Source organism: Leucoraja erinacea, unplaced genomic scaffold, assembly GCF_028641065.1.
Source record: "Leucoraja erinacea ecotype New England unplaced genomic scaffold, Leri_hhj_1 Leri_102S, whole genome shotgun sequence".
In the NCBI taxonomy this organism is placed as follows: Eukaryota; Metazoa; Chordata; class Chondrichthyes; order Rajiformes; family Rajidae; genus Leucoraja; species Leucoraja erinaceus.
This window is the reverse complement of record NW_026575264.1, coordinates 298,731-320,645: the sequence shown is the minus strand read 5'-3', so window position 1 is coordinate 320,645 and position 21,915 is coordinate 298,731. Positions and strand designations below refer to the sequence as shown.

Genomic DNA, 21,915 nt, shown 5'->3' with positions numbered 1-21,915 from the left:
GCATCTGGGGAGAACATGGATAGGTGACGTTTCACAGAGTGCTGGAGTAACTCAGCGGGTCAGGCAGCATCTGTGGAGAACATGGATAGGTGACGTTTCACAGAGTGCTGGAGTAACTCAGCGGGTCAGGCAGCATCTGTGGAGAACATGGATAGGTGACGTTTCACAGAGTTCTGGAGTAACTCAGCGGGTCAGGCAGCATCTGTGGAGAACATGGATAGGTGACGTTTCAGTTCAGGACCCTTCTTCTGACTGGCAGCATCTTTGTTTTCCACAGATGCTGCCTAACCCGCTGAGCTACTCCAGCACTTTGTGTCCATATGTGTAAATCTGTAAACCAGCATCGGCTGTTTCAGTGCCAGAGACCCGAGTTCCATCCTGACTACGGGTGCTGTTTGTACGGAGTTTGCACGTTCTCCCTGTGACCACGTGGGTTTTCTCCGGTAGCTCCGGTTTCCTCCCACATTCCAAAGACGTTCAGGTCTGTAGGTCAATTGGCTTTGGTAAAGATTGTAAATTGTCCCTGGTGTGTGTAGGATAGTGTTAGTGTGCGGGGATCGCTGGTCGGCACGGTATAGGTGGGCCGAAGGGCCTGTTTCTGCTCTGTATCACTAAACTAAAGAAATTACACGTTGGTTTTCTTCTGTAACATAAAGTTAGCAGTTACTTTGGTTGATTGTACCTGCTTTTGATGGATTGCCTTGTGTCGAAATGACTGGGGCAGAAATGTTCTTCAAGCCAATATCATCCCCACAGTTTCGTTAGACAATATTGATATTACCTAATGTACTTAAATGTACTTAGACAATAGGTGCAGGAGTAGGCCATTCGGCCCTTTGAGCCAGCACCGCCATTCACAGTGATCACCCCCAATCAGTACCCCATTCCTGCCTTCTCACCCACAGCTGATCCATGGCTGATCATCCACAATCAGTACCCCGTTCCAAAGAAGGCAGGTACGGGATACTGATTGGGGGTGATCAGCCATGATCATATTGAATGGCGGTGCTGAAGGGCTGAATGGCCTACTCCTGCACCTACTGTCTATTGCCTATATCCCTGGACTCCGTTATGATGGACTTAAGAATAACTTAACTGTCCAACTCCTCCACCTTCTGTCGTGGGGTAGACTGACTCCCCCCCCCCCAATCCCTGCACATCCCCAATTCCCGGACATTCCACTTTGGTTTTGTGTTTCATTCATCGTGTTGTGTTTTTGTGACGGTTGGCAGATCAATTTCACAACGGGATTCAATAAAGTTCGATCAATATCATTGGATTGCAACCTTGTTGTGGTCGGGGAGCGTGTGTGTCTCAGTGACCCCCAGAGCGATGCCAGTGGGAGATTCGGCTCCTGTTAGGGTCTCCCGTGCTGGACAGGTGGAAGGGTAGAGGCGAGACCAAGAGCGATCCAGGTTGGAGGTTGAGCACAGGGCTAACGACCCTGTCTGGTAAAACAAATATGTCACGGAAACAGCTGCTGCCCTACATGCCAGGAGGCATAATAGGCAGTAAGGAAGTAATATCATATGGTATTGTAATATATTGCCTGGTGTAAATCAAGGGTTAGGCTGTAGGGCTTAGTGTTGTGAAGAGTGCCCACTCAGCAACATTGGGTCCATGGTCTAAGTGCATGGTGGTCTACATGCGTGTGGACTCTGTGAAGGCTCCTGCATCTGACAGCTTCACTCCATTCTCCTCCTCACGTTTACCGTTCACTTCCCTGGAAATAAAATTTTAAAAAGCCTTTCAGTCACTTTAAACTGAATTGAATTGAAAGCTACAAGTTGGTGGCAGCAGGCCCTTTGGCCCACCCAGTGCACGCCGACCATCGATCAGGCTACTTACTGGCCTCTAGTTTATACTATTCTTATAACAAATGTAAAGCACTTTGGCCAACGAGAGTTGTTTTTTAAATGTGCTATATAAATAACTGTGACTCGACTTGACCAATCCCTTAATAATCTTATATGTTTCAACGAGATATCCTCTCATCCTTCTAAATTCCAGTGAATATAATCCCAGCCGCTCCATTCTCTCAGCATATGACAGTCCCGCCATCCCGGGAATTAACCTTGTAAACCTACGCTGCACTCCCTCAATAGCAAGAATGTCCTTCCTCAAATTAGCGGACCAAAACTGCACACAATACTCCAGGTGTGGTCTCACTAGGGCCCCCTGCAACAGCAGAAGGACCTCTTTGCTCCTGCACTCAACTCTTCTTGGTATGAAGGCCAGCATGCCATTTGCTTTCTTCACTGCCTGCTGTACCTGCATACTTACTTTCAGTGACTGGTGTACAAGGCGCTCCAAGTCCCAGCCTACTCAACCTCTCCCTATTGCTCAGACCCTCTAGCCCTGGCAACATCATTGTAAATCCTCCTTGCACCCTTTCCAGCTTGACAACATCTTTCCTATAACATGGTGCCCAGAACTGAACACAATATTCTAAATGCAGTCTCACCAATGTCTTATACAACTGCAACATGACCTCCCAACTTCTATACTCAATACTCTGACTGATGAAGGCCAAAGTGCCAAAAGCCTTTTTGACCACCTTATCTACCTGCGACTTGACCTTCAAGGAACCATGCACCTGTACTCCTAGATCCCTCTGCTCTACAACACTACCCAGAGGCCGACCATTCACTGTGTAGGTGCTGCCCTTGTTCGACGTCACAAAATGCAACACCTCACACTTCTCTGTATTAAATTCCATCAACCATTCCTCCGCCCACCTGGCCAATCGATCCACATCCTGCTGCAATCTTTCACAACCATCTTCACTATCTGCAAAACCACCCACTTTAGTGCTATGATGGAGTCAATTATAGGGTGCCTAGTCTGTGTGATGATGCATAAGGCCTGTAGGGGATATTAAACATTGTGGACAACTGGACTAAGTGGGACCCGTTGGGTCCCAATCACATGGGAGGCCTGGAACCCAACGCAACCCATTCCCCAACGCAATACTCCACCGCTCACCAGTTCCCCAAACGCAATATTCCACCACACTCCCATATCCCAGAGCTGAAGTAAGCCGGCACTGACCTTTTCACTTGTTCCACGTGCCCGGAGTGATCTGGCAACTCCTTGTTGGTCGTTTCGGGAAGCAGGAGACTCAGGGAGCCGGCGACGAGCGATGAGATTCCAAATAGGATCAAGGAGATCCCTGGGTGGTCCTGGTCCAGAATCATGATCAGTGGGACGATGATGCCGCCCAGACGGGCAAACATGGACACCAAGCCAATCCCCGTCTGCCTGGGGCACCAGGAGAAAGAGGCATTAATGGCTTCAGGAGAAAGGTCCCGACACAAAACGTCACCTATCCATGTTTTCCACAGATGCTGCCCGACCCGCTGAGTTACTCCAGCACTCTGTGAAACGTCACCTATCCATGTTCTCCACAGATGCTGCCTGACCCACTGAGTTACTCCAGCACTCTGTGAAACGTCACCTATCCATGTTCTCCACAGATGCTGCCTGACCCGCTGAGTTACTCCAGCACTCTGTGTCTCCTTGTGTCCTAACTTATCCACTCAAGGCCATGACTGACGAAGGTCACTGTACTAAAAGTCTTCCTGACCGCCTTATCTACCTGCGACTCGACCTTCAAGGAACCATGCACCTGCACTCCAGATCCCTCTGCTCTACAACACTACCCAGGGTCCTACCACTCACCCTGATGATCTTGCCCTGGTTTGACTTGCCAAAATGCAACACCTCAAAGAGTACAAATGGTAACAGGCTCAGCACTGTACCCTGTGGCATACTACTAGTCACAGGCCTCCAGTCCGAGAAGCAACCTTCCACCATCACCCCTCTGCTTTCTTTCCTGAAACCAACTCTCTATCTAGTTGGCTGGCTCTCCTTGGATCCCATGCGATCTAACCTTCCAGAGCAGCCTACCATGCGGAACCTTGTCAAATGCTTTGCTGAAGTCCACACATACAACATCTAACATACCTAGTCTACTCAACCTCCCCACAGCTCACACTGTCGAGTCCTGGCAACTTCCTCGTAAATCTTCTCTGCATCTTTTCCAGCTTGACAATATCTTTAACATATCTTTAACCATCTAGAACGGAGACGAGGAAACACTCTTTCTCACAGAGATGTTGTGAGTCTGTGGAATTCTCTGCCGCAGAGGGCGGTGGAGGCTGGTTCTCTGGATACTTTCAAGAGAGAGCTAGATAGGGCTCTTAAAGATAGCGGAGTCAGGGGATATGGGGAGAAGGCAGGAACAGGGTACTGATTGGGGATGATCAGCCATGATCACATTGAATGGCGGTGCTGGCTCGAAGGGCCGAATGGCCTACTCCTGCATTGTCTATGTATATTTAAGTACATTAAGTAATATCAATATTGTCTAAAGAAACTGTGGGGAAGATATTGGCTTGAAGAAAATTTTGATCAGCCATGATCACAGTAAATGGCGGTGCTGGCTGGAAGGGCCGAATGTCCTACTCCTGAAAGTATTATCTATGCCCCTCAGTCCCCTGCAGTCCCTCAGAGATAGATGTGCTCCCAGCTGCCCCCCCTGGCCAGGCCTCCTCCCTTGACCTGGCCTGAGCCTCCCAACTAGCAAAGATCTAACGTACCTGATCACAGTTGGGAGCAACTCCGTGGAATAAACATAGGTCACCGTGAAGGAGCAGGAGATGGACAACTTGGCCAGGACAGCGAGCGCCGTGACTCCCGCGGCCATCCCTGAAACACAAAGACCGCACGTCATTGAAAGGTCACTTTCTGACGTCAGCAGACTGAAGGGCCCGTCACACCGGGGCGACATTTTCGACGACAGCCTGAAAAGACGTGGTCGCGTCGCGGTCAGGTCGTGACGCGCGGTGTCCCCTGGATTTTGGAATGTTCACGGCGCCGGAGACCCGGGTTCCATCCCGACTGCGGGCGCTTGTCTGTACGTTCTCCCCGTGACCTGCGTGGGTTTTTTCCGAGATCTTCGGTTTCCTCCCACACTCCAAAGACGTGCAGGTTTGTAGGTTAATTGGCTTGGTATAAGTGTAAATTGTCCCTAGTGTGTGTGGGATAGTGTTAGTGTGCGGGTCAGTGCGGACTCAGTGGGCCGAAGGGCCTGTTTCCGCGTCGTATCTCTTGCGTGTGGCGTGCACAGCCTAAAGTTGTAAGACAACTCGTTCTGTTTGATCTTCTGTTTGTGCACACCAGGTTGATTGCATTCGTCGAAACAGGGTTGACCACGTGAAGGTTGCAACCTCCCACCCCGTGGTATCTCCGAACTAAACTAGTGAAAAACTAAAGGCCCTGTCCCACTTACGCGACTTTTTCGGTGACTGCCAGCACCCGTCACAGGTCGCCGAAAATGTTCAACGTGTTGAAAATCCAGTGGTGACCAGAAAGACGCTACGCCTCTTTGGGCGACTCACGACCGTACAGGCGACATGTCGCGGGGTGAAGCCTGTACGGTCGTGAGTAGTCGCCCAAAGAGTCGTGACTTGTTATGGCCGCCGCTGGATTTTCAACGCGTTGAACATATACGGCCACCTGCTGCCACTAGGATGGGACAGTGGACAGGCCCTTAAAGTTAACGCGCCCACGTTGTACCGACCTTGTGGAACGGCCAGCACAAGCAGGCAGGAGACGCCACCAAGCCACAGGAAGCAGCCTTGGCATTTCCTCCGACCAAACTTGGCCAATAACCAGATGCAAGATCCTCGCAGTGTCTCCACCAGTCCAAAGATGAAGTGCGTCAGGTATATATTCTTGCCAAAGCTGCCAACGCTGAAGCTCAGCCCATAATACACAAAGCTGTTCACAAACCTACACACCAGGCAAGAAAAGAGGGGAAGTTATTGCTCCTCTGCCACACCCCTTCACGGTTTAGATTAACCCCGCTGAGTTACTCCAGCGTCTACCTGCGCTATAAACTCTCTCAAAAGAGAGCTAGATAGGGCTCTTAAAGATAGCGGAGTCAGGGGATATGGGGAACCTATTGTCTATTGTAAGCTAACATCTGCAGTTCTCTGATAGACACAAAATGCTGGAGTAACTCTCAGCAGGTCAGGAAACTTCTCTGGACAATAGACAATAGGTTCAGGAGTGGGCCAATCGAGCCGTCCACAGTGTACAGATGGATGTACGTGATAAGGGAATAACGTTTAGTGCAAGGTAAAGCCAGTAAAGTCTGATCAAGGATAGTCTGAGGGTCACCAATGAGGTAGATAGTAGTTCAGGACTGCTCTCTGGTTGTGGTTGGATGATTCAGTTGCCTGATAACAGCTGGGAAGAAACTGGATAGTAAATTGATCAACTTTCCATTGCAGGGCACTTACAAATCTCAGTATCCAAACAGGCTTCTGAACAGTGTTTAAGAAGGAACTGCAGATGCTGGAGAATCGAAGGTACACAAAAAAGCTGGAGAAACTCAGCGGGTGCTGCAGCATCTATGGAGCGAAGGGTTTCAGCCCGAAACGTTGCCTATTTCCTTCGCTGCATAGATGCTGCTGCACCCGCTGAGTTTCTCCAGCTTTTTTGTGTACCTAGGCTTCTGAACAGTCCTTCCATAAGCTAGGGTACTGTCTGATTCACCTCTACCCCATTGCGGACATTGGACTTTGTCTGTGGAACTGGTGCACTACAATGCTGAAAACTATATTCTGCACTCTGTATCTTCCCCTTTGCTCCACCTGTTGTACTGGAGTTTGACTTGATTGTATTTATGCATAGTGTTATCTGATCTGACTGGATAGCGTGCATGACAAATCTTTTCACTGCACCTCGGCACACTTAACAACAATAAACCTAATTGTTCTCAGTATTTTGTGTTAGACAATACAGCTCACCCCCCTCCATGACACACTGGTCAACCTGAGGAGCACCTTCAGCAACAGACGGGTTCCACCGAGATGCAGCACAGAACGCCACAGGAGATCCTTCTTCCCTGTGGCCATCAAACTGTACAACTCCTCCCCCTTGTCGTGGGGTAGACTAACGCCCCTGCACCCCCACTCCCCAATCTTTGCACATCCCCAATCCTTTCCACTTGTCACTTTAATTTCACGTTTCATGTATTTTGTGTTTCATGGCTGTTGGCCGATCAATTTCCCTCCTGGGATAAATAGTTCTATCGTATCGTACCCATAGGGTTAGAGAACCATGAATAGTTAGTGGAAGCCAGACAAAAAAGTATTCTATTTGCTGCACACTGTCCAATCTAGCAACACCGATACACAGTAGGCTTGTTTCATTCAACAAATCTGTGGCCACCCGACACGGCATTCAATCCTGACTGCGGGCGCTGTCTGTACGGAGTTTGCACGTTCTCCCCATGACCACGTGGGTTTTCTCCAGGTGCTCCGGTTTTCCCCCACACTCTAAAGACGTGCAGGTTTGTAGGTTACGTAGAAACGCAGAAATTAGGTGCAGGAGGAGGCCATTCGGCCCTTCGAGCCAGCACCGCCATTCAATGTGATCATGGCTGATCATCCCCAATCAGTACCCCCTTCCTGCTTTCTCCACAAATCTCCTGACTTCGCTATCTTTAAGCACCCTATCTAGCTCTCCCTTGAAAGTATCCAGAGAACCGGCCTCCACTGCCCTCTTCACATACCTAAAGAAGCTTTTACGATCCTGCTTTATATTCTTGGCTAGCTTACCTTTGTACCTTTTTTTTATTTATTTTTTATTTAACCTTTATTTAACCAGGAGAAGTCTCATTGAGATTAAAAATCTCTTTTACAAGAGAGTCCTGGCCAAGACAGGCAGCAGCACAGTTCCACAGTTACAGATAATAATTTAAAAACACCAGGGAACATATAAATAGAGTCACAGTCAGAACATCATCAAACAAAGCATGTACAGACAGAAGATTACACAAAAAAGCTGGAGAAACTCAGCGGGTGCAGCAGCATCTATGGAGCGAAGGAGATAGGCAACGTTTCGGGCCGAAACCCTTCTTCCAAAGACAGAAGAGCCCACTTCAACATCATTAAGAAGAGATTTAAATCTGTTGATAGAAACCAGCTCCTTAAGTTTCAGTTCATTCTGCAGCTGGTTCCATGCAAAGGGAGCAGCATAACTAAATGTCCTTTTCCCCAGTTCAGTACGGACTTTAGGTACAGTTAGTAAGAATAAGTACCTCATCTTTTCTCCCCATATTGCCTTTTTAGTTCAGAGTTTCAAGAGCTATATCCATCAAGAGAGAGTTAGACATAGACATACGTCACTACAGGTTAATTGGCTTTGGTAAAATTGTAAATTGTTCCTAGTGTGTGTACGATAATGTTATTGTGCGTGGATCGCTGGTCAGCACGGACTCGGTGGGCCGAAGGGCCTGTTCCAACGCTGTGTCTATAAACTCTAAACTACCATTAATTACATTTAATTGTAACCTCTCCCCATTAAATATATATATATATAGATACTCTCGTTACATAGCATAATAATTTACAAAATCAATTATTGATGTAAATATTACCAAATGAAAGTCAAAAGCAATGTGACTCTTCTCAGACTGGATATCCTAAAGAGGTCCCAGACAGCGATCTGTTGCGTTTTTTTCTCAATGAAAACCTTCAAAGTAAAGACAGAAACATTAGGAAGTCACACCTCAAACTCCTTGGTTGGCCAGGGTTAGTCCAAAGACATGCTGGCCATACTTCTTTACTCATCCTCATTCAATTCTCAGCTGTTTAGGTCCCAACTTTGGCAAGGCAACACGTTATTTTCCCACAAACCCGGCCAAATAATCCAACCCATTCTGTGTAAGACTTGTCCCTGTCCCACCCCAGTCATTCCTTCTTCTACCCGCTCCCGTCCGGCAGAAGGTACAGAAGCTTGAAAGCGCGCACCACCAGACTCAGGAACAGCTTCTTCCCCTCTGTTATCAGGCTTGTGAACGGTCCTTCCATAAGCTAGGGTACTGTCCCGATTCACCTCTACCCCATTGCGGACATTGGACTTTGTCTGTGGAACTGGTGCACTACAATGCTGAGAACTATATTCTGCACTCTGTATCTTCCCCTTTGCTCCACCTGTTGTACTGGAGTTTGACTTGATTGTATTGATAGATGACATTTCACAGAGTGACATTTCACAGAGTGCTGGAGTAACTCAGCGGGTCAGGCAGCATCTGTGGAGAACATGGATAGGTGACGTTTCACAGAGTGCTGGAGTAACTCAGCGGGTCAGGCAGCATCTGTGGAGAACATGGATAGGTGATGTATCTGGTTCTCGACTCTCCCACTAGTGGAAACATTTTCTCCACATCCACTCCATCTATGCCTTTCGCTATTCTGTACGTTTCAATGAGGTCCCCCCTCAACCTTCTAAACTCCAGCGAGTACAGGCCCAGTGCTGTCAAACGCTCATCATATGCTAACCCACTCTTTCCTGGGATCATTCTTGTTTACGAAAGGAATGTCACTGTACGTAGGTACATGCGACATTGAAATACAATTGAAAAACTGGGCTTTGATGTGGCGAAAACATAATGTTACAGTGTAGTTTATTGTCCCGTGTACCGAGGTACAGTGAAAAGCTTTTGTTGCGTGCTACTCAGTCAACGGAAAACAATGCATGATTACAATCGAGCCGTCCACAGTGTACAGATACATGATAAGGGAACAACATTTAGTGCAAGGTAAAGCCAGCAAAGTCCGATCAAGGATAGTCTAATGAAATAACGTATTATTCATAATGGATTATTATCTAATATATTAAAAAATTTTAAAGAGCAGTTTAATTGTAAATATTATGATCACGGCTTAAAAAAATTATTTGTCTTTAAACGGCTGTGACCCGCCTGGGTTTTCTCCGAGATCTTCGTTTTCACAGGCAATGATGGTCCAATTCTACACGGCCATCGTAGAGTCTGTCCTCACCTTCTCCATCATGGTCTGGTTTGTCTCAGCCACCAAGCACGACACCCGGAGGCTGCAGCGAATCGTCCGATCAGCAGAGAAGGTTGTTGGCTGCAACCTTCCCGCCATTGATGAACTGTACACTGCAAGGGCCAGGAAGCGAGCGGGCAAGATCATCTCTGACCCCTCTCACCCTGGCCACAAACTCTTTGAATCACTTCCCTCTGGAAGGCGACTCCGGACTGTCAAAGCTGCCACAGCCAGACATAAAAACAGTTTTTTCCCCCACGAGTAGTTGCTCTACTCAACAGCCAAAAATCTGTAGCCTCCTTTTGCTCTGGTATTTTATTTAATTCACATGTTTCATCGATAATGTTTCATTATTAATGTTTGAATGTTTTATGCTTTATTCTTAATTGTTCATTGTATGTCATGTTGTTACGTGGGCGGAGCACCAAGGCAAATTCCTTGTATGTCAACTTATTCATTCCCCCGTGCAGGTGTGTAGGTAAATTGGCTTCGTGTGAAAGTAAAATATGTCCCTAGTGTGCGTGTAGGATAGCGTTAGTGTGCGAGGATCGCTGGTCAGCGCGGACCCGGTGGGCCGAAGGGTCTGTTTCTGTGCTAAACTAAAATGACTAAACTAAAAATACCTTGTCGGTCAGGGATTCGTTGAACACTCTTTTGTTGAGCAGGGCGGCTCTCCTCAGGTACCTCTTGGCCTCTTCTTTCTGCCCCTTCATGATGAGCCATCTGGCCGACTCGGGAAGTAACCTGAGTGGACATGGAGAACCTCAGCAACCGAACACCCCTCATGAACCCTAACGTGATCGCAGAGTATACGCCGCAGTTATAGTTTTAGAGATACAGCGCGGAAACAGTGAGTTCATCCGCCCATCGTCCCATAAAATTAAGGAGAATCCAAAGAGAATTTTTAAGTAAATTAATGGGAAGTGGGTAAACAGAGCGAGACATATTGGTCAGCACGGATAAGATGGGCCGAAGGGCCTGTTCCTGTACTGTATGGCTCCATGACTCTAGTACATTCTTTGCATTATTTTTGACTTAGCTAATCACTGCATTAACACCACCCCCCCACGACAACCCCCCCCCCACCCCCACGACCAACCCCCCCACCACCACCCCACCCCCCAACCACCACCCCAAATCCCACCCCCCCCACCATCACCCGCACCCCAACCCTCCCCACTACAACCCCCCCACCCCCCAGTCCAGAACCAGGGGCCACAGTTTAAGAATAAGGGGTAAAGTCATTTAGAATGGAGACGAGGAAACACATTTTCACACAGAGAGTGGTGAGTCTGTGGAATTCTCTGCCTCAGAGGGCGGTGGAGGCCGGTTCTCTGGATACTTTCAAGGGAGAGCTAGATAGGGCTCTTAAAAATAGTGGAGTCAGGGGATATGGGGAGAAGGCAGGAACGGGGTACTGATTGTGGATGATCAGCCATGATCACATTGAATGGCGGTGCTGGCTCGAAGGGCCGAATGGCCTACTCCTGCACCTATTGTCTAAATCCGTGCCGTCAAGAATGATAACGGAGGCTCCTGAATGAAATGAAATGCAAGAGTTTTAAAGCCCTGTCCCACGGTACGAGTTCATTCCAAGAGCTCTACCGAGTTTTAAAAAAATCAAACTCGTGGTAAACACGGAGAATGAACGTAGCGGGTACGTCGGAGCTCGGGGACGTCTCTTAGCGGCTCGTACCGCTAACGGCAGGTACTTGGGAAGATTCGCTAACGGCAGGTAAGCTCGAGAAGACTCGTAAAGATTTTTCAACATGATGAAAAATGTCCACGAGAGCCCCGAGTACCGACGAGTGGCCATTACCGTAAATCTCCGAGTTTGAATCAGGGCAAACTCGGGAGAACTCTTGAATTAGCTCGTACAGTGGGACTGGGCTATTACCAGATGTAGGAAAGGAAGAGCAGCATCGGGCAGGCGGTGGTGAGGTGTAGAACCCTCCAGTCACGGATAGCGTAGGCCAGGCCAGCCAGCAGCATCTGGCCCGCAGAAAAGGTGCACTGGGTAAGCACCGAGGCAAACGATCGCTGTGCTGGGCCAGTCCACTCCGTACCTGGTACACAGAGGCAGCGCGTAAATATACAATATAACTGCAGAAAGACACAGAGTGCTGGAGTAACTCAGCGGGTCAGGCAGCATCTGTGGAGAACATGGATAGGTGACGTTTCACAGAGTGCTGGAGTAACTCAGCGGGTCAGGCAGCATCTGTGGAGAACATGGATAGGTGACGTTTCACAGAGTGCTGGAGTAACTCAGCGGGTCAGGCAGCATCTGTGGAGAACATGGATAGGTGACGTTTCGGGTTGTGACCCATCCTTTCTGTCCTGGGCCTCCTCCGTTGTCAGAGTGAGACCACATGCAAATTGGAGGAACAGCACCTTCGGCACAGCGGTAAGAACATTGACTTCTCTAATTTTACGCTTACAAACACTCCCCCCTGATAGCTGCCATTAGAAGGTGGTGAACCAGTCCACAGTTTACAGCAATGTACCCTCATGGGATCACACTGTCCCTGGCCAATAATCAGCCTATCAGGGAACCTCCCTGTCGGAGCTCATCCGTTACCGACTGTAATTTGTCCGGTCCTTTCTTGCTTCCAGTTCCCCACCCTACACTCAGTCTGTAGAAGTATCCTGAGAGAATGGAGCAACTGGGCTTGTACACTCTGGAGTTTAGAAGGATGAGAGGGTATTTCATTGAATCATATAAGATTATTAAGGGTTTGGACACGCTAGAGGCAGGAAACATGTTGGGGGAGTCCAGCACCAGGGGCCACAGTTTAAGAATAAGGGGTAAACCATTTAGAACGGAGACGAGGAAACAGTTTTTCTCACAGAGAGTGGATGAGTCTGTGGAATTCTCTGCCTCAGAGGGCGGTGGAGGCAGGTTCTCTGGATACTTTCAAGAGAGAGCTAGATAGGGCTCTTAAAGATAGCGGAGTCAGGGGATATGGGGAGAAGGCAGGAACGGGATACTGATTGGGGATGATCAGCCATGATCACAGTGCTGGCTCGAAGGGCCGAATGGCCTACTCCTGCACCAATTGGCTATTGTCCCGAAACGTCACCTATCCATGTTCTCCACAGTGTACAGATACAGGATAAAGGGCGTGATGTTTTGTGCAAGATAAAATCCAATTAATGATAGTCCGAGGGTCTCCAATGAGGTAGATAGTAGTTCAGGACTGCTCTCTGGTTGTGGTAGGATTTTTCAGTTGCCTGATAACAGCCGGAAAGAAACTGGAGGTGTACGTTTTCAAATTTTCATTTCAATTTTAGTTTAGTTTACCAGCGATCATCTGTCCACCCGCTAGTTCTTCCACAATAGTGCCCATAGCGAATAAACCAGTGGTTGCCTGCCTAAATGACTACCGCCCTGTCGCCCTGACCCCAATAATAATGAAGTGTTTTGAACGCCTGGTGAAACCCCACATTGCTGCCAGCTTCCCCTCATCGTTAGACCCCCTCCAGTTTGTCTATCGCCCCAACCGTTCTACAGAGGATGCCATCTCTACTACGCTGCACACAGTACTCACGCACCTGGAAAACAAAAACACATATGCCAGAATCCTGTACATTGACTTCAGCTCAGCGTTTAACACCATCATCCCACAGAGACTTGTGGAGAAACTAACCCTGCTGGGCCTCAACACCACCCTGTGTGAGGACGTACACTCCAGTGAGGATAAATGGGGATCCTGTGGATAGGGTGAACTGTTTTAAATATCTGGGAGTCCACATCTCCGAGGATATGACATGGGCATCACACGCCTCAGCACTCGTGAGTAAGGCAAGGCAGCGCCTTTACCACCTCAGGAAATTGAGGAAATTCAGAGTGTCTCCGAGGATCCTCCATGCTTCTACGCAGCGGCGGTGGAAAGCATCTTGTCCGGGAACATTACCATCTGGTTTGGGAATTGCTCTGCCAAGGACAAGAAGGCTCTGCAGAGAGTAGTGCGTTCGGCCGAACGCACTATGGGAACTTCACTCGCCCCCCTGCAGGAACTATACAACAGTAGGTGCAACTCCAGAGCAAACAAAATCATGGGAGACCCCTTCCACCCCTGCAACGGACTGTTCCAGCTGCTACGGTCAGGCAAACGCCTCCGTTGCCATGCGGTGAGAACGGAGAGGTTGAGAAGGAGTTTCTTCCCAGAGGCAATTCGGACTGTAAACACCTATCTCACCAGGGACTAACTCTACTGAACGTTTTTCTTACCATTATTTATTATGTAAAAGAATATGTGTGTTATGATTGTGTTTATAATTTGTTTGGTTGTTTTGTTGTTTGTCTTTTGCACAAAAGTCCGCGAGCATTGCCACTTTCATTTCACTGCACATCTCGTATGTGTATGTGACAAATAAACTTGACTTGACTTGACTTGACTTGTGTTACTGGATCTTGGACTTTCTGACAGAGAGACCGCAGTCAGTCCGTGTTGGCAAGAACACTTCAGGCTCGATCACGCTGAGCACCGGCTCCCCTCAAGGCTGTGTGCTCAGCCCGCTGTTGTTCACACTGCTCACACATGACTGTGCTGCCAGATTCAGGGACAATAAGATCATAAAATTCGCGGGTGACACAACAGTGGTGGGACTCATCAGTGGAGATGACGAATCAATGTACAGGGAGGAAGTAAAACAACTAGTGGACTGGTGCGGCAAAAATAATCTAGAATTAAATGTCGACAAAACGAAGGAGATGGTTGTCGACTTCAGGAGGGCGCAGCCAAAGCATACACCCCTCAACATCAGTGGCACCACAGTGGAGAGAGTGGAGAGCATAAAGTTCCTCGGTGTGCAAATTACAGACAGCCTCACCTGGTCCAGGAACACCACTGGGACCGTCAAACGGGCCCATCAGTGCATGCGCTTCCTGAGGAAACTCAAACAGGCCTCACTCCCCACCAACATCCTCAGGACTTTCTACAGGGGTACGGTGGAGTCTGTACTCACGTATTGCATAAATACGTGGTACTGCACCTGCAACTGCTCGGACAGGAAGGCTCTGCAGAGGGTAGTGAGGGGAGCAGAGAGGACCATTGGCGTCTCCCTACCCTCGGTACAAGAACTGTTCCAGAGCCGTTGCCTGAAAAAAGCTCAGAGAATTGCTAAGGACAAACTGCACCCCCTCCACACACACCTGGATCTCCTGCCATCAGGCAAGAGATATCGTAGCATCAAAGCCCGGACTACGAGGCTGCTAAACAGCTTCCTGCCACAGGCTGTGAGGCTGCTAAACAGTCACTCTGTACTCACAGTCACTTGATTCTGCGGCTTGGCACGGACACTTTAATAACTGGCACTGGCCACTCAAATCAGCTGCCCCGGACATTTTTATGATTGGTTTTACTGTATTTTAACGTTGCTGTTTTACCTGCTTTTAACTATTTATACTGTTTCATCAGGGACTGGATTGTTTTTAGTGTTATTATGTGTGAAATGTTTTAAATTTCATGTGCGATGCTCCGGTATTCCCTGGGAAACGTCTTTTCATTTTGCACTGTTCAGCTGTTGCTTTGCAAGATGACAATAAAGGTTGATTGATTGATTGATTGATTAATTGATTGGTCTATGCTATCCCACTTTCTCTTCCACTCCCTACATACTAGGGGGCAATTTACTGAGTGGCCGATTCACCTACAAACTCCCACAGAGCCAAGAGGCAAAGCAGAGAAGAGGAGTTAGATGTAACGCGGGAGGGAGGGAGATAGGTGGAAGGGGAGGGGAGGAAAGGGGGGGAGCAGAGGGGGGAAATGGGGAGAGAGGGGAGGGAGGGGGGGGGGAGAGGGATGAGTACTGAGTTTGCAGGAAGGCATGAAAAAAAGAAGGGGGTATTACTTGAAATTGGCGTCACGGTGGCGCAGCGGGGAGAGTTGCTGCCTCACAGCGCCAGAGACCCGGGTTCCATCCTGACTGCGTGTGCTGTCTGTACGGAGTTTGCACGTTCTCGCTGTGACCTGCGTGGGTTTTCTCCGGGCGCTCTGGTTTCCCCCCACACTCCAAAGATACACAGGTTTGTAGGTTAATTGACTAGGTATAAATGCAAATTGTCCCTGGTGTGTGTAGGATAGTGTTAGTGTGCGGGGATCGCTGGTCGGCGCAGGCCTGATGGGCCGAAGGGCCTGTTTCCGCGCTGCATCTCTAAACTAAACTAAAAGGTCAATGTTCATACCGCTGGGGTGTAAGCTGCTCAAGCGGAATACGAGTTGGTGTTCCTCCATGTTTGTGTGTGTGACCTTCACTCTGGCAATGGAGGAGGCCCAGGACAGAAAGGTCAGTGTGGGAGTGGGAAGAGTTCAAGTGTTTGGCAACCGGGAGATCCAGCAGGCCTTGGCAGACCCAGCGCAAGTGTCCAGCAAAACACTTGCTCTTTAATCAGTAGCCACTGTGGTGGATTCGCAGTGTGGTTTTTGGACAAATAATGGAAAGACGTGCAGAGGCTGTCACCTGTGGAAAGTTTAGACTTTTACTAGTTAGCTATCACACAGAGCAAATGTTTAAAAACTAGACAAACAATAACAAACATGTCCACAACATTTAGTTTAGTTTAGAGATACAGTGCGGAAACAGGCCCTTCGGCCCACCGAGTCCAGGCCGGCCAGCGATCCCCGCAACACTAACACTATCCCACACACACACCAGGGGCAATTTTTACATCTACACCAAGCCAATTACCCAACAAACCTGCACGTCTTTGGAGGGTGGGAGGAAACCGAAGATCTCGGAGAAATCCCACGCAGGTCACGGGGAGAACGTGCAAACTCCGCACAGACAGCACCCGTAGTCGGGATGGAACCCGGGTCTCCGGTGCAGCAAGCGCGTGTCAGGCAGCAACTCTACCGCTGCTCCACCGTGACCGGCCTTGCTACTTGAAACTTCTCGGTTCGACATCATGAGGACCACAAGGAACTGCAGACGCTGGAATCTTGAGCAAAGCACAGAGTGCTGGAGGAACTCAGCAGGCCAGGCTGAATCTGCAGGGGATGGCCAAGCGACGTCTTGGGTTAGCTCAACACTGAATGTGAAGCAAGGGTACACACAACACACACACACACACACCTCTCTGTTCCAGCTTTCTCCCCCCTACTCCGTCAGTCTGTTGGGTCCTGAGCTGAAACATCTCCTCTCCATGCCTTCCACAGATGCTGCCTGACCCGCTCATTATACCAGCTGTTAAAATATATTTGCCTTTGAAAATGTATTCTTCAAAATTTTGTATTCTTTAACCTTTTCCTCCTGGGCCTCCTCCATGGCCAGAGTGAGCCCCACCGTAAATTGGAGGAGCAGCACCTCATATTCCGCTTGGGTAGTTTACACCCCAGCGGTATGAACATTGACTTCTCCAATTTCAGGTAGTCCCTGCTTTCTCCCTCCTTCCCCTCCCCTTCCCAGCTCTCCTACAGCCCACTGTCTCCGCCTCTTCCTTTCTTCTTCCCGCCCACCCCCACCTCCACATCAGTCTGAAGAAGGGTCTCGACCCGAAACGTCACCTATTCCTGCTCTCCATAGATGCTGCCTCACCCGCTGAGTTTCTCCAGCATTTTTTATCTACCTTCAAAATTTAGAATCACAGTGGGTAGATCGATAACCAGTCTGGACTTGGTGGCCCGAGCCATGCTGTATCTCTAAACACTGTAAAATATTCACCTGCCTTTCTAAAAGCCTTTGTACGTGGGCCATTATCAGCCTCCACCATCACCCTCTGTGGAAGTCTCCTTTAAACTTTGCCCCTCTCACCACACACCTATGCCCTCTAGTCATTGACATCCCCACCTTGGGAGACAGGTTACACAAAAGTTAGGCGCAGGAGTGGGCCATTCGGCCCGTCGAGCCAGCACCGTCATTCACTAGCCATTTAGAAGGGAGACGAGGAAACACTTTTTCGCACAGTTGTGTCAGTGGAATTCTCTGCCTCAGAGGGCGGTGGAGGCCGGTTCTCTGGATGCTTTCAAGAGAGAGTTAGATAGGGCTCTTAAAGATAGCGGAGTCAAGGGATATGGGGAGAAGGCAGGAACGGGGTACTGATTGGGGATGATCAGCCATGATCACATTGAATGGTGGTGCTGGCTCGAAGGGCCGAAGGGCCTACTGTTGCACCTATTGTCTATTGTCAATATGATCATAGCTGATCATCTACAATCTCCCCACCCCGTTCCTGCTTTTTCCTCATATCCCTTGATTCCGTTAGCCCTAATAGCTCTATCTAACTCACTCTTGAAAACATCCAGTGAATCGGCCTCCACTGCCTTCTGTGGCAGAGAATTCCACAGATTCACAACTCTCTGGGTGAAAACCTTTTTCCTCATCTCAATCCTAAATGGCCGACCCCTTATTCTTAAACTGTGGCCCCTGGTTCTGGACTCCCCCAACATGGGGAACATAGTTCCTGCCTCCAGCATGTCCAAACACTCAATAATCATATATGTTTCTGTTTTTAGATGGTTCTGACTGCCTACTCTATCTATGCCTTTCATAATATTTCATACCTCTACCAGGTCTCCCCTCAGCCTCCGATGCTCCAGAAGATGTTCATGTCACAGGCGATAGGAACAGAATTAGGCCATTCGGCCCATCAAGTCTACTCTGCCATTCAATCATGGCCGATCTATCTCTTCCTCCTAACCCCATTCTCCTGCCTTCTCCCCGTAACCTCTGACACCCGTACTGATCAAGAATCTATCTATCTCTGCCTTAAATATATCCACTGACTTGTCCTCCACAGCCGTCTGTGGCAAAGAATTCAACAGATTCACCACCCTCTGACCAACGAAATTTCTCCTCATCTCCTTCCGAAAGGAACATCCTTTAATTCTGAGGCTGTGCCCTCTGGTCCTAGACTCTCCCACTAGTGGAAACATCCTCTCCACATCCACTCTATCCAGGCCTTTCACTGTTCAGCTACAATGGATGGTCACGGTGGCTCAGCGGTAGAGTTGCTGCCTTACAGCACTTGCAGCGCCGGAGACCCGGGTTCCACCCCGACTACGGAGTTTGCACGTTCTAGCCGTGGGTTTTCTCCGGGATCTTCGGCTTCCTCCCACACTCCAAAGACGTGCAGGTTTGTAGGCTAATTGGCTTGGTGTAAAAGTAAATTGTCCCTTGCGTGCGTAGGGTAGCGTAAGGGTGCGGGGATCGCTGGTGGGCGCGGACCCGGCGGGCCTGTTTCCGCGACGCATCTCGAAACAAAAAAACAACGAAACACTGAGTGTTATTCGTACCCAAGACGATTGTGTTCATCATTGCCCCGGAGACTGCGGTGCCAAGAACAAACTGCAGAGCGATGAACAAAGCTATGTTTGGTGCGAATGCGGCCCCCATCCCACTGAGCAGCTGAATGAGCAGCGACACCAAAATAGTCCTTTGTCGACCAAACCTACCGGCGAGGAAAGAACAACCAGTTAGATTTAATATAGACAATAGGTGCAGGAGGAGGCCATTCGGCCCTTCGAGCCAGCACCGCCATTCAATGTGATCATGGCTGATCATCCCCAATCAGTACCCCGTTCCTGCCTTCTCCCCATATCCCCTGACTCCGCTATCTTTAACAGCCCTCTCTAGCTCTCTCTTGAAAGTATCCAGAGAACCGGCCTCCACCGCCCTCTGAGGCAGAGAATTCCACACTAACAACTCTCTGTGAGAAAAAGCGTTTCCTCGTCTCCGTTCTAAATGGCTTACCCCTTATTCCTAAACTGTGTGGCCCCTGGTTCTGGACTCCCCCAACATCGGGAACATGTTTCCTGCCTCTAGCGTGTCCCAAAGAGGAAAAACACCTACAAACATCCACAGCAAGGCGGCCTGATGTTAAAACCAGACGAAGGTGGAGTACATGCCCTGGTTAAACCCTGTTTAAAGTGACCGACCAACTGAACGATCGACACAAACGTTCCGTTCTTACCTGTCCGCTAAATGTCCAAACAACATGGCTCCGACAAACAAGCCCACCATGGAACTGGTCTGGGATAACTGAATCAGCCATCTCTGATCACAAACCAAGTTAAACTGGAGAGGCAAAAGGAAGGATGTTAGAGTCAGGAGGGTGAACCTGTAGACTATCATGGTCTATAGGGGGCGCCGCACAATGGCTGCCTCGCCAACGGTCCGTCTGTCTGTCTGTCTTTTCCTCTGTTTTTGGTGTGTTTAAAAAGTATGTGTTAATGTTCTCTGGTTTGTTTCATGTGGGGGTGGGGGGGGTCGGGGGAAACTTTTTTTTTCACTCTTACCTTGCCAGAGTTGCGATTGTTTTCCAGATCGTATCTCCGGTCGCTCTGCAGCCTAACATCATGGAGCTGGCGGCCTTGCTCCAGACTGACTTTGAGCCCCAACGTGGGGCCGTGGACTTGCCATCGGAGCCTGCGGTCCCTTGCCTGGGATCGACGCTCCAACCGCGGCCTGCGGGTTTCACCATCGAGGAGCTCGCAGTCCCAGGTAGAGACCGATGTCGGGAAGCTCCAAAGTCGCGAGAGGTTCGTCCAGCCCTGACCCGGGGTCCGTTCGCCCGGCGCGGGGAACTGTGATCCCCCCTGATGCAGGAGCTTGATCGCCACAACGCGGAGGGCCCGACTGCCGGCTACGGGAGCCAACATCACCGACAACGGAAGGCTCGAGGCCCCCAGACGCGAGAGACCAAAGATAGGAAGAGATTGAACTATTCTCGCCTTCCATCACAGTGAGGAATGTGGAGGAGTCACTGTGGTGGATGTTTATGTTAAAATGTAATTTGTGTGGTCTGTTGCTTTTTATTAGTATGACTGTACGGCAAATCAAAATTCCTCGTATGTTGCAAAACATAGTTGGCTAATAGTATGATTATTTGAAACATCCTCTCCACATCCACCCTATGCAGATCTGTCATTATTCTGTACGTTTCAATGAAAGTCCCCCCTCATTCTTCTAAACTCCAGCGAGTACAGGCCCAGTGCCGTCAAACGCTCATCATATGTTAACCCACTCATTCCAGGTGTGGCAGAGGTTCACCTGCACCTCCTCCAACCTCATCTATTGCATCCGCTGCTCTAGGTGTCAGCTGCTCTACATCGGTGAGACCAAGGGCAGGCTTGGCGATCGCTTCGCCCAACACCTCCGCTTGGTTTGCATTAACCAACCTGATCTCCCGGTGGCTCAACACTTCAACTCCCCCTCCCATTCCGAATCCGACCTTTCTGTCCTGGGCCTCGTCCATGGCCAGAGTGAGTCCCACCATAAATTGGAGGAGCAGCATCTCATATTTTGCTTGGGTAGTTTACACCCCAGCGGTATGAACATTGACTTCTCCAATTTCAGGTAGTCCCTGCTTTCTCCCTCCTTCCCCTCCCCTTCCCAGCTCCCCCACAGCCCACTGTCTCCGCCTCTTCCTTTCTTCTTCCCCCCCCAACCTATGTAACTTCCCTCTATAGTAATGACAAACCTCAGTAACAATGGTCGATCCATACTGCGACTGGTCGTATACCCAGCCTTCCTCGCACGCTGTCGTGGACTGGTTTCCGTGCAACAAGATCCAGTCAAGGTCTTCGGCTGGGTGGGGAGTGTACATTTTACAGTTTTGGTAAGACCCGTCCCTCTCCCGTGGGATGGTGAGGACGAGTTGGTCCTCAGCGGGGAGGCCGGCAGTGACGTTGGAGATCCAGTCGGCCCGACAGTGATGTGGAACGTCTGCCCCAGTGAACACCTGGGCAAGTAGATGAAAGCCCACGAACATGTAGGGCAGGCATAACAGCAGCAGCAAGCGCTTCTGGAACGGCCCAAACTCCCCCACCTCTCTCAGAATCTCGCCAAACTCGCTCATCCCCTCTTGCAAAGTGGGACTGTTCAACACCAGGCACGCACGGAGTGTCAACTATAACACAAGCGGCTGCCTTAATGCACAATCCCAGCTGTCTACTATTAACCATTCTCAAAGCAATTGAACTTTGCAACAATGAATAGTCAAAGCTGAGAAAACATAATGCTGTCTCATCGCGCACGTTAAAATTCATGGACATTGGTTATAATAAACAATACACAATAGGTGCAGGAGGAGGCCATTCGGCCCTTCGAG

The 21,915-nt window shown here is 49.3% G+C and overlaps 1 protein-coding gene across 1 annotated transcript; it reads right to left on the bottom strand.

Annotated features, from left to right (window-relative positions):
* Positions 1-952: 952 nt before the first annotated feature.
* Positions 953-21,736, bottom strand: slc22a13b (solute carrier family 22 member 13b). Its single transcript, XM_055664996.1, has 9 exons — positions 21,286-21,736; positions 19,777-19,880; positions 19,100-19,254; positions 11,764-11,932; positions 10,490-10,610; positions 5,585-5,813; positions 4,602-4,710; positions 3,052-3,261; positions 953-1,723 (listed from the first exon to the last, which is right to left on the bottom strand). Exons 1-9 carry the CDS (start codon positions 21,661-21,663, stop codon positions 1,642-1,644), a joined length of 1,557 nt encoding a protein of 518 aa, XP_055520971.1. The 5' UTR covers positions 21,664-21,736; the 3' UTR covers positions 953-1,641.
* Positions 21,737-21,915: the final 179 nt, after the last annotated feature.

What these genes read in the sequence shown, in the direction of transcription:
- slc22a13b (XM_055664996.1), bottom strand. Translation starts at nt 21,663, where the DNA reads ATGAGCGAGTTTGGCGAGATTCTGAGAGAGGTGGGGGAGTTTGGGCCG. An exon ending in ACGAATCCCTGACCGACAAG is followed by an intron (nt 5,814 to 10,489) that starts GTATTTTTAGTT and finishes CTTCCCCTCTTT; the next exon opens with TCTTGCCTGGTGTGTAGGTT. An exon ending in CACGTGGAACAAGTGAAAAG is followed by an intron (nt 1,724 to 3,051) that starts GTCAGTGCCGGC and finishes TTTTATTTCCAG; the next exon opens with GGAAGTGAACGGTAAACGTG.